This window comes from Callithrix jacchus, chromosome 15 (assembly GCF_049354715.1).
Source record: "Callithrix jacchus isolate 240 chromosome 15, calJac240_pri, whole genome shotgun sequence".
Classification (NCBI taxonomy): Eukaryota; Metazoa; Chordata; class Mammalia; order Primates; family Cebidae; genus Callithrix; species Callithrix jacchus.
The window spans coordinates 34,008,576-34,021,058 of NC_133516.1; the positions used below are offsets into that span (position 1 = coordinate 34,008,576).

Consider the following 12,483-nt stretch of genomic DNA (forward strand, 5'->3'; position numbering starts at 1 on the left):
GACTCAAGAGCTCCTCCCACCTCAGCCTCCCAAAGTGCTACAATTGCAAGTATGAGCCACCATGCTTGACTGAGGTTTAAATAATAAAGTAAGTAATAATACCTTTCAAATTCCACAATTCTTGAGTCAAAAGCCCATATGTGAAATAATGACAATGTATTGCTTAATCTTTTATCTTATTTATAACTAGACTCACAATACAATTTGCCCAAAAAGATAACAAGTTTCCTTTGTGCATGTTACAGTTCAAGAAAAAGAACCATAATGTGACTGATTTCTTTTTACTTTGTGACCTTTTCTTTTTTCTTGAGACAGGGCCTCACTCTGTTGCCCAGACTGGAGCGCCATAGCACGATCACATGTAGCCTCAAACTCCTGGACTTAAGTGATTCTCCCACCTCAGCCTCCCAAGTAGCTGCCACAGGCCTACTGCTATGCCCCTTTTTTTTTTATTGAGACAGTCTCTGCTCTGTCACCCAGACTGGAGTGCAGTGGTGTCATCATAGCTCACTGCAGCCTTGGACTCCTGGGTTGAAATGATCCTCCCACCTCTGCCTCCCAAGTAGCTAGAACTACAGATGCACACCCCAGGGCCCAGCCAATTTTTTTAACTTTTGTAAAGACAGGGTCTCACTATGTTGCCCAGGCTAGTCTCAGGCTACTGGCCTCAAGAGATCAGTTTGTGATTTTTTAAAAAACATGCAGCTACCCATCTTTATCCCAAAACATATCAAATTCCAAAATGACAGAGAAGTGGATTTATAAACACACATTTTCAGACAAGAAATTCTGCACAGAAGGCAAATCATCTAGTACTTTTCATTTAAAAACAAAAACAAAAAACTCTTTGCCAGGTGCAATGGCTCACACATATAATCCTAGTATTTTGGGAGGTTGAGGTGGGAGGACTGCTTGAGCCCAGGAGTCTCCACAAAAAAATTAAAAGTTAGCTGGGTGTGGTGGTGTATGCCTACAGTCCCCTAGCTACTAAGGAGGCTGAGGTGGGAGGATCACTTGAGCCTGGGAGGTTAACGTTAGAGTGAGCTATGGTCACATCACTGCACTCCAGCCTGGGTGACAGAGGGAGACTATTTCAATAAGAAAAAAAGAAGGATTTTTTTATACACACTTCAGTTAATCTTTTAGTTTTAGTATCCCAGCAACTTACAACTAAAAGCGAAATAATTCCCTGAAATTCACCTATTATATCCATTTTCCAATTGTTCTGCATTCATACAGGGAAGTATACTCCAACAATGAACATAGCACAGGGATTCCACTGATCTGAATGTGACTTTGGACTGAGATGCTACAGAGAGGGCTAACAGAATTTTCCCTTTCAAGGCAAGGTTCTCTCACCTTGTATGGGGGTTGCGGGTGGACAAGAATGCCACCCTCAGTCCTCTGAAGTGACTGCTTAACTTCCTCCAATTTAATGGCCAGGTGAGCCTCAAAGTATTTGCGCAAGGCCATGCAGGTATGTTTCCCAGTCTGACGGCTAGCAAATATTTCATCATCACTCAGAAGTGCACCCTGATCTTCCAGATTTAGAATCTCCAAAGTACTGATCTATTAAGATGCAAAATATTGGGGCAAAAGAGATAAGGCAGTAAGAGTTAAATAAAAAGATTTTTAAAATAAAATATTTTAGTAAACTTTTTTCCTCTCCATACATATTCTGCTTATGTAACAGTAAACTTTTTATGCTTAACAAGACCGACAAATATCAAAGCATATTTACGTATATCTATGTATATAACATGCTAACAGTAGCTATATGAAAGCAAAACATTAAACCCATACCAAAAAATGAACAAGCTTTTAATCATATTGAAAAATATACAGGCATATAACTATTGCTTATAAGAAGATCAAAATCATCAACCACCAACTCCCCTTATAAGATTACCATATCCAAGGCAAGTCTACAATGGCACTGTGTCCTCTAGCTACTAAAGAAAAAAAGAAATTTATGAATGAAGGGAAAAAAGAGACTTCACAAAAGGAATAGCAGCAAAACTACTTAATCAGAAGCTTCCCTTCTTCAAAGGTGTGCTGTTAAAGGGCAGCCAAGACAAGCAGGACCTTTAATCCTAGTGAGAAAAGCAATGAAAGAACCTCACCAAGTTCACCAGACGACGAAGACCATCATAGCGGTCAAAGAGCTCCAAGACGGCCCGGAATGAGAAGCAAATTGAAAAAAACATGGTAGCATGGCAGCATCCTGAAGCATGAGAACACTCCATTAACCACAGGGTATACTTCACCACATCAGACAGAACATTGTGGGGATGCACGCAAACCTGCAAAAAAATAAAATAAAATAAAACAATGCTTTTAAATTTGTGGGCAAAGGAGACCTGAACAGGATGGAAAATTCACCAGTATAGGTATCTGCAGAATACAATGACCATGCCCAATCAAGTCATTCTTAGTACAAAGTTCAAATTGTAATACAATAGCAATTTTAGAACACAATCCATTCCAAACCTTAAAACGACCGAAATTTAGAAAAATATGTAAACACAACCTATACTTAGTGAGTGCCAAGAAATAGTTACATCATTTAATGCTCACGAGGGCTCTGTTATATAGGTATTAGGATTTCCATTTAAAAGAAGAGGACGTGATAAGGAACTTCTCCAACATAATAAAAGTGGCTGAGATTTCTGATCCTAAGTCTAGGAGTTTAGTATTTGTTCTCTGATTCACTCACACAACTTTGATGTCTACTATGGATCAGAAAATGAAACTGTAAAGCATCCCCAGGTTTCCTTCATATTTTTTTCTCTATCTTAGCCTTAAGTAATTTTGTAGGTACACACACAGATTAGTTTATTCCTCTCAAAAGCCTGCCTATCTTGCATAAGGTAAACACCAAAAAAAAAAAAATTAAAACTGATTATCTTATTAATAAGTAAGCATAGATGAATACTGTCATACTCAAGAAGAAATTACCCATTTCACTCTACCAGAAAAGACACAGCAAATAAGAATATTAGAAAAATGTTCTAGGCATAGAAGTAACAAGAGCTTTGCTCGCCTAAGGGTTGCCAGGGGCCCAATCACTTTTCAAATGTACAACCCACAGCCTGGGCAACGTGGCAAAACCCTGTCTCTACGAAAAATGCAAACATTAGCCAGGTGTGGTGGTGTGTCCCTGTCTTCCTAGCTACTTGGGAGGATGGTTTGAACCCAGGAGGCGGAGGCTGCGGTGAGCCAAGATCATGCCACTACACTCCAGCATAAGCCACAGAGCCAGACCCTGCCTCAAAACAAAAACAAAAAAACCAATACATATGTATAACCCCACCCACAATTCTAAAATATCTCAAGGCCAGGCACAGTGTCTCACACCTATAATCCCAGTACTTTGGGAGGCTGAGGCGGGTGGATCTCTTGAGGTGAGGAGTTCAGGACCAGCCTAGCCAACATGGTAAAACCCTGTCTCTATTTTAAAAAACAAAAAACAAAAATTAGCTGGGCGTGCTGGCAAATGTACCTATAATCCCAGCTACTCAGGAAGCTGAGGTAGGGAAATCACTTGAACCTGGGAGGTGGAGGTTGCAGTGAGTCCAGATCCTGCCACTGCACTCCAGACTAGGAGACAAAGCAAGATTATGTCTGAAAAAATAACAATAATTATTATATATTAAAGAATCTTAACTAAAAGAACAGTAGAACCAAATGGAAAACCTCTCTGCAGCCCTAAGAACAGTTGGGATCATTTTATTATCTCCATAACAAACTATTTATTAATATAAAAGAAGCATCAGCTGAGTGTGGTAGCTAATGCCTGTATCTCAGCACTTTGGGAGGCCATGGCAGGAGGAGTACTTGAGTCCAGGCATTCGAGACCAGCCTGGACAACATGGTGAAACCCAATCTCTACAAAAAGTATAAAAATTAGCTGGGTGTGGTGGTGCATGTCTGTGGTCCCAGCTACTTGCGAGGCTGAAGTGGGAAGATGACTTGAGCCCAGGAGTTCAAGGTTACAGTGGGCTGTAAGCATATCACTGCACTACAGCAGCCTATCTCCTGGACAACAGAGCGAGACCCTGTCTCCAAAAAAAAAAAAAAAAAAGGCTGGCTGTGTGGCTCATGCCTGTAAATCCCAGCACTTTGGGAGGCCAAGGCAGATGGATCACAAGGTCAGGAGTTCAAAACCAGCCCGGCCAACATGGTAAAACCCTGTCTTTACTAAGGATACAAAAATTAGCCAGGCACAGTAGTGGGCACCTGTAATCCCAGCTACTCAGGAGGCTGAGGCAGGGAGGTAGAGACTGCAGTGAGCCAAGATCACATCACTGCACTCCAACCTGGGCGACAGAGCAAGATTCTGTCTCAAAAAAAAAAAAAAATAAAGTATGAAAATCAGCCAGGCATGGTGGCACAAGCCTGTAGTCCTAGCTATCTGGCAGGCTGAGTGCTTGGGCAATAGGGCGAGACCTTTTCTCTGAAAATACACACACATCCTTTTATACAATACAAATATGTGTGTGTGAATGAATCAGTAAAAGAATAGGTCTGTTGTGTTTTTTTTTTTTTTGAGACGGAGTTTCGCTACTGTTACCCAGGCTGGAGTGCAATGGCACGATCTCGGCTCACCGCAACCTCCGCCTCCTGGATTCAGGCAATTCTCCTGCCTCAGCCTCCCAAGTAGCTGGGATTAGAAGCGTGCACCACCACGCCCAGCTAATTTTTTGTACTTTTAGTAGAGACGAGGTTTCACCATATTGACCAGGATGGTCTCGACCTCTTGGGAGGCCAAGGTGATCCACCTGCCTCGGCCTCCCAAAGTGCTGGGATTACAGGCTTGAGCCACCGCACCCGGCCTAGTCTGTTGTGTTTTTTTTTTTCCTTCTTTTTTTTTTTTTTAAGGCTCCTGTGGGCACAAAAACAATGAATTTCTTTTTTTTTTTTTTTTTTTAAGACAGAATCTCACTCTGTAGTCCAGGCTGGAGTGCAATGGCGCAGTCTCGGCTCACTGCAACCTCCACCTCCCAGGTTCAAGTGATTCTCCTGCCTCAGCCTCCAAAGTACCTGGATTACAGGCACCCGCCACCATGTCTGGCTAATTTTTGTATTTTTAGTAGAGATTTTTTATTTTTAGTACAGACCATGTTGGCCAGGCCAGTCTCGAACTCCTGACCTTAGGTGAGCCACCTGCCTCAGCCTCCCTAAGTGCTGAGATTAAAGGCATGAGCTACCGCAGCCAGACTGTTGTTTTTACAGTAACTCATAAATGTCACTCTACTCAGACATTGGAAAAGTGCCTGAACACTAATCTTAATGCCACAGAAAGGGCAAAAACTAAATAAAGCTCCCAGACTCCAATCCACCCAGTATTTTCCCAGTAGAAAAAAATAGAACCCTTTCTAAACAATTTTACATTTTTAGAATGCTTTGTAAAGACTAGACATTTATACTCCTTGCTTCTTTCATTAAAATGTATTCCTTCAACTATTCATTTTTTTCTTATCCAAAAGTCATTCTGCAAATGTGATCTTTTCAAGAGGCTGTCCCCAACCTAATCCCAACCCACAAACCTGTATAGATGAGACTTACTCTTTCCATGGCATCCTGATTGTAGGATAGGTAATACAAACACATAGATACACCGGTTGCAGCCATAGAAGGACGAGGAATTTCCAGTAATTTCTGTACTCCATCGTGCGCCACAAATTCTGTGGCAAATTTGTTATGGAGCAGGAGAGATGCTAGGTGCTAAAAAATGAGGACACAAATCACCACAAAATAATCTAGAAAATTAATAAAATCTTTTGACTTAATATTCAGTTAAGCTGTTAAATACAAAAGTCCTCTAAGGAAACCAACCCCTCACAAAAGAACACCCAATACTATTTAAAGCAAACAAAAAGATTAAGATTCCTTAACATTCCTCTTTTCCTTCTTAACATCAAGGATTTTTTTTTTTTTTTTTTTTTTTGAGATGGTGTTTCACTCTTGTTGCCCAGGCTGGAGTGCAGTGTGGCAGATCTCAGCTCACTGCAAATCCGCCTCCCGGGTACAAGTGATCCTCCTACCTCAGCCTCCTGAGTAGCTGAGATTACAGGCACCTGCCACCACCCCCAGCTAATTTTTGTATTTTTTAGTAGAGACAGAATTTCACCATGTTGGCCAGGCTGGTCTCAAACTCCTGACCTCAAGTCATCCACCCACCTCGGCCTCCCAAGGTGCTGGGATTACAAGTGTGAACCACCACGCCCAGCCTGATATTTTTTTCTATAAAGGTGAAAAATATTGCTATAAGGGTGGGTGGGATGGCTCACACTTGTAATCCTTGTACTTTGAGAGGCCAAGGTGAAAAGACCGCTGGAAACCAGAAGTTCAGGGCCAGCCTGGGCAACACAGCACAACCCCATCTCTACAAAAAATTTAAAAGTTAACCAGAGGCCAGGCGCGGTGGCTCACGCCTGTAATCCCAGCACTATGGGAGGCCAAGGCAGGCGGATCACAAGGTCAAGAGATCAAGACCATCCTGGCCAACACGGTGAAACCCCATCTCTACTAAGAATACAAAAAAATTAGCTGGGGGTGCTGGCATGCGCCTGTGGTCCCAGCTACTTGGGAGGCTGAGGCAGAAGAATCGCTTGACCCCGGGAGGCAGAGGAGGTTGCAGTGAGCCGAGATTGCGCCACTGCACTCCAGCCTGGTGACAGAGCAAGACTCCGTCTCAAAAAAAAAGAAGTTAACCAGATGCAGTGGCGCATGCCTGTGGTCCCAGTTACTACAGGGAGGCAGTGGTAAGAGGATCGCTTGAGCCAGGGAGTTCAAAGCTGTAGTGAGCTAGAATCAACTGCAATGCTGCACTCCAGCCTGGGTGACAAAGTAAGACCCTGCCAGTCAATCAATCAATCAGTAACCCTACAACCATTTTACTATTATATATTTAGGTTGGTGCAAAAGAAACTGCAGTTTTTGCCATTGAAAGCAACAGCAAACACCGTAATTACTTTTGTATCAACTTAATAGTTTCCCTAAAGGACTTTTGCTAACCTTGCCATTTTAATCCTTTTAATATAAACAGCTCTATGTCTTAACTTTTACTCAGTCACTGACTCATCAACTAATGAAGTCCCAAAATCTGCTTTCCTTTAAATTGCTCAATATATCCCCAAAAGAAGAATCTTGAGCAAATCATCGAAACAAGTATATTTTTAGAATTAATCACATGCATTTTAAATAGATGGCTTAAAGTGTTTCTTATCTTTTAAGGTTAACTTCCTATTCAATTCCCACTAGCCTCTCTAGGTGGACAAGGTTACAGGCAGGGAGTATAATGCAAGCAGCAGGCTGTTTGATGTCTCTGAACTTAGGCCAACATCGACAGGGCCTTGGGAAAACTAGAGCTCCCCCTCCTGTTTCCCATGCCAAGGTGTCTTCCAGGTACCAACACACAGATTGGTAATTACATGATTTGCTATCTGCACAAACTTCACCAAGGTCAACGGAAAAACAGGGATGTGCCCTCTTCAGAAGTTCTCTCAACGAGGGGGCTCAGGCTAACCCACATATAGACAAATCCCTTCTATCATTACCCTATTTTTTGTTTGTTACACAATACTCTTATCACACTTCTACCCACTCCTTCCCTCAAGACACAGCTAAACTGTGACACCCATTATAATTCTCCACACAAAAACCTAAAAATAGAAACTGCCCAATCCGTTCTTCCACTGCATCCTGTTGAAAACCAGAAACTGCAACTGAAAGCAATATCGATAGGCCACTGGAGACAACTTTTACCTCCAGCCTCATCCCACTGTGCAAAGTATAACCATGAGTTTACACACTTTGTATACACACATACCAAGTCAGACATGATACTCTATGTCTGACAGCCCCCAAACTTAAAATTTCTGAAAGTTGAAGGGCAAATTTCCTCATTTCTATTCCATTTCAAAATACTTTGGAACTATACTTGCCAATGCAGTAGTCGCTAGCCACATGTGGCTAATTAAAATTAAGTAAGATTAAAAATTCAGTGCCTGAGTAGCACTAGCTACATTTCAAATGCTCAAAAATCATATATGGCTAGTGCCTCAGTATTGAACTGCACAGATATAGAATATTTTCATCATCATAGAAAGTTTTATTGGACAGTGTAGCTCTGTAATATCAATAATGAAATTCTGACTTTAAGACTCAATGAAAGTATCATCTCTTCTATGAGGTATTTTCTGGAAATTGCCATCTCTCAGGAAAAGCAGACCATTCCCTTCTTTGTGTCCCCACACTATTATCTCAACATCCGTAATATTTACAAGGATTATAGGCCAGGCTTGATGGCTCATGCCTGTAATCCTAGCACTCTGGGAAGCCAAGGCGGATGGATCACCAGAGTTCCATACCAGCTTGGCCAACATGATAAAACCCAGTCCCTACTAATAATACAAAAATTAGCCAGGCATGGTGGTGCACGCCTGTAATCCCAGCTACTCAGGAGGCTGAGACAGGAGAATTGCTTGAATCCAGGAGGCGGAGGTTACAGTGAACTGAGATTGTACCACTGCATTCCAGCCTGGATGACAAGAGCGAAACTGACTCGAAAAAGAAAAAAAAAAATTAATAGGTTTATATGTCTGTCTCTCTTAACCAAACCATAAAGGGCAAAGACCTGATTTATTTATTCATTGGCTTCTTTGTATCCCTTGTACCTGAACCTTATATCTGGCCCATAAAAAGCAGTCAATAAATGTTCGGCAAAGTTGCCAAGTGTCAGTAAAATAATCAGTTCAGCAAAGGGAAAATAAACTAGAGGATGATTAAAGAAAAAAACAAGGCGGGTATGGTGGCTCACACCTGTAATCCCAGCACTTTGGGAGGCCGAGGCGGGTGGATCAAAAGGTCAAGAGAAACCTTTTGGCCAAAATGATAAAACCCCATCTCTACTAAAAATTCAAAAATTAGCCAGGCATGGCAGTGTGCGCCTGCAACTCCCAGTTACTCAGGAGGCTGAGGCAAGGGACTCCCCTGAACCTGGGAGGTAGAAGCTGCAGCGAGCCAAGATCACACCACTGTACTCCAGCCTGGAGAGAGTGAGACTCTGTCTCCAAAAATAGAGAGAGCTGTGTCAAGATCGCCAATGGGCACATCACAAAAGTTTGATCCAACCTTGGTCACAGAGCCTTTACAAATGCTCACTGAAGAAAATTCCCAGGATGATTCAGGGGCCTCTCAAAACTTCTGCTTCGAGATGTTGATAAAGAACCTTAGTAACTTGACTATCAACCCTAGTACCGAATTTCCCTTCCCATCTACCAGAAGGTTCACCCCAACAACAGTATACAGGAGCAATGATCCTCGGGGAAATCGGAGATGACTTGCTCTACAGGAAAGGGGTAAGAACATTGCTGTCTATGCAGAAAGAAAAGGATGGCAAAATCGAGATACATGTTACTTGGCAGAGTTCCTAGGCTTGAAAGAGAACTAACAAACACTGGGCTTAAGGGAGTTCAGAATAGTTTCTGCATGTATAACCAATAGGATCCTTCTGAGAATGCTAGAATAGGAAAATATGACACGAGCCACTTCAGCCATAAACCTTCTTGTACTTTTCTTTCTTGCTGGTAATTTTATGTAGCAGGTTGAAAAAGTTACCCTATGCTTGGATAGACAGTTTATCAATAATTTTGATAATGAGTTCTAGGATGTATTTTTCTTCTTGTATCTTTTCCTTCCTACCATGACACTAATAATTTATAAAGGATCTGTGTAGTTTGAATATACTTGAATAACTTCAACATACTTTAGCTCTATTTGCTTCAACCCAAAGAAGCACCAGAAGGACAAAAGTATTCCCATGTGTTTTAGAAGCCTAAAGTCAGTGAGATGAAACCCAACATTAAAAATTTGAAGCAAAGTCACTTGGGAAAGAATATAAAGAGAGCATTGGGTAGTTTGGCTACAGCATATTTTCTGGCTTTCAAAAAATTTGGACTGCAATAAGAGGAAACTTTGTGCTATTTTTACAATTTTCAGTACAAATAAAGGTATGTATAGAGAAACAGTAAAGTTGACATATCAGTCCCTTTAAAAAAAAAAAAAAAGAAAAGAAAGAACCAGGTGTGGTGGCTCATGACTGTAATCCCAGCACTTTGGGAGGCTGAGGCAAGCAGATCACTTGAGGTCAGGAGTTCAAGACCAGCCTAGCCAACATGGTGAAACCCCATCTCCACAAAAAAATACTAAAATCAGCAGGGTGGGCAGGCACATGCCTGTAATCTCAGCTATTCAGGAGGCTGAGGCAGGAGAATTACTTAAAACCGGAAGGCAGAGGTTGCAGTAAGCCAAGACTGCTCCACAGCACTCCAGCCTGGGCAACAGAGTGAGACTCCCTCTCAAAAAAAAAAAAACAAACAAAATGGCTAGGCGTGGTGGCTCACATCTGTAATCCCAGCACTTTGGGAGGCCGAGGCAGGCAGATCACCTAAGGTCAGGAGTTCTAGAACAGCCTGGCAAACATGGTGAAACCCCATCTCTACTAAAAATACAAAAATTAGCTGTAGTGGCTCATGCTTGTAGCCCCAGCTACTCGGGAGGCTGAGATAGGAAAACTGCTTAAATCCAGGAGGCAGAGGTTGTGGTGAGCGGAGATAACGCCACTGCACTCCAGCCTGGGTCACAGAGACTCCATCTCAAAAAAAAAAAAAAGAGCAAGACCCCAAACTCAGTAAAAGGAGATTATTTTCTAGGTTGCAAGGGAGCTGAACATGGGAAGGCAAGTAAGACTAACTCACAGGGTCCTCACTTATCCATGATGACTAAGCTGATCTGAAAGAAGCAAGAGAGTTGAATGAATAACAATGTGGCTACCACACAATTCTCCTCAACAGGTACTACTGAGAGATGAGGTCATTAAAATTACTTTTTAAAAAAATATATAATGGGGCTAGGCACGGTTGCTGGCATCTGTAATCACAGGATTTTGGGAAGGTGGCAGATGGAGAGCCTGAGCCCAGGAGTTTGAGATCAGCTTGGGCAACACAGTGAAACCCACTCTCTATCAAAAATACAAAACATTAGCTGGGCAGGGTGATGTACATGTGTGGTCCCTGCTACTCAGGAGGCTGAGGGAGGAGGATTGTTTGGGCCAGGGAGGTTGCACAGAGCCAAGATCAAACCACTGAACTCCAGCCTGGATAGAGTAAGACTCTGTTCTCAAAAAATAAAAAACAACAATAAAATGTATAACACAAACAACATTGTTGCCAATCCAGTCACTATGAAAAAAAAAAAAACAAGAAAGAAAACACAAACACTGTAACAATCCCAGAATCCTGGAAACCCAAACAAAAGTAATATTCAGTCTCACTTATAACAAAGTAACTTATCATCTTTGTGTTCCATTCAAATCTTGGTTAATTTTATACCTGTTATAGGTTCATCTTAAAATTTTACTTGTTACATATTCACTCATTCTTTTCTGACTTCTTCATGCCCAGGATTTCACTGAAAGTTTGGCCTGGTTATGCTTTAACTGTAATTTCATTTTAAAATTAAACTTTAGCCCAGCAGGGTAACTTCAGTTTTTCATGAAAATCCTTATTTCCACGGTTCAAGAAACAAACATTAAGGGAATTCATTCACTTACTAAGTGACTACTATTTGTTGATTGCTTACCACATATCAGTCCCTGTTCTAAGCAGTGGAAATTCAAAGAAAATAACCTTAAAATTATGATAAAATGTTCACTGCAGTGTCCTTTGTAACCAAAAAAATGGAAACAGCATAGGAATCTCACAAAACTAAAGAAAATCATAGAGCATCTAATTTGTACAGGATAACTATATAGCCACATGTAAACATTCTTAGGATACAACTGAAGTTTAATTGTAAAGTCTAGCTAACAATTATTTTTAAAGCAACTGTGTCTATTAATAAAGATTAGAATGAAGCGCAAAAATAAAATGTTATTTTATTGTGAGATTGTGAATATTATTTTATTTTGGGTTTCCAGAATTGTTACAATATTGTTCATACTACACATTTTTTTAAAAAGTAATCTTAGGCCAGGCTGGTGGCTCAAGCCTGTAATCCCAGTACTTTGGGAGGCCAAGGCCAGCAGATCATGGCATCAGGAGTTTGAGACCAGCCTGACCAACATGGTGAAACCCTGTCTCTATTAAAAATACAAAAATTAGCCAGGCGTAGTGGCATGTACCTGTAATCCCAGCTACTCAGGAGGCTGAGGCAGGAGAATTGCTTGAACCTGGCGGGGGCAGAGGTTACAGTGAGTCAACATTGCACCACAGCCTCGGTGACAGCGACGCTCCGTCTCAAAAAAAAAAAAAAAAAAAAAGTAATCTTAATGACCTCATCTCTCAGTAGTTACCTGTTGAGGAGAACTGTATGATAGCTACACTATTATTCATTCAACTCTCTCCATTCAGATCAGCTTAGTCATCTTGAAAAAATGTGGACCTTGTGAATTAGACTTACTTGCCCTTCTACGTTTAG

The 12,483-nt window shown here is 41.3% G+C and overlaps 1 protein-coding gene across 21 annotated transcripts in view; it reads right to left on the reverse strand.

Annotated features, from left to right (window-relative positions):
* The window catches only part of DCAF1 (DDB1 and CUL4 associated factor 1), a 100,106-nt gene that overhangs the window by 35,289 nt on the left and 52,334 nt on the right, over nt 1-12,483 (reverse strand). For all 21 annotated transcript variants that reach the window (XR_013527332.1, XR_013527331.1, XR_013527335.1 and 18 more), the window contains 3 exons: nt 5,569-5,727; nt 2,124-2,303; nt 1,360-1,569 (listed from right to left, as the gene is read on the reverse strand). Coding sequence is in view for 15 of the 21 variants with exons in the window: in XM_054246204.2 (XP_054102179.1) it covers nt 1,360-1,569; nt 2,124-2,303; nt 5,569-5,727 (549 nt within the window). In the remaining 6 variants the exon portion in view is untranslated. The remainder of the gene's footprint in view (nt 1-1,359; nt 1,570-2,123; nt 2,304-5,568; nt 5,728-12,483) is intronic.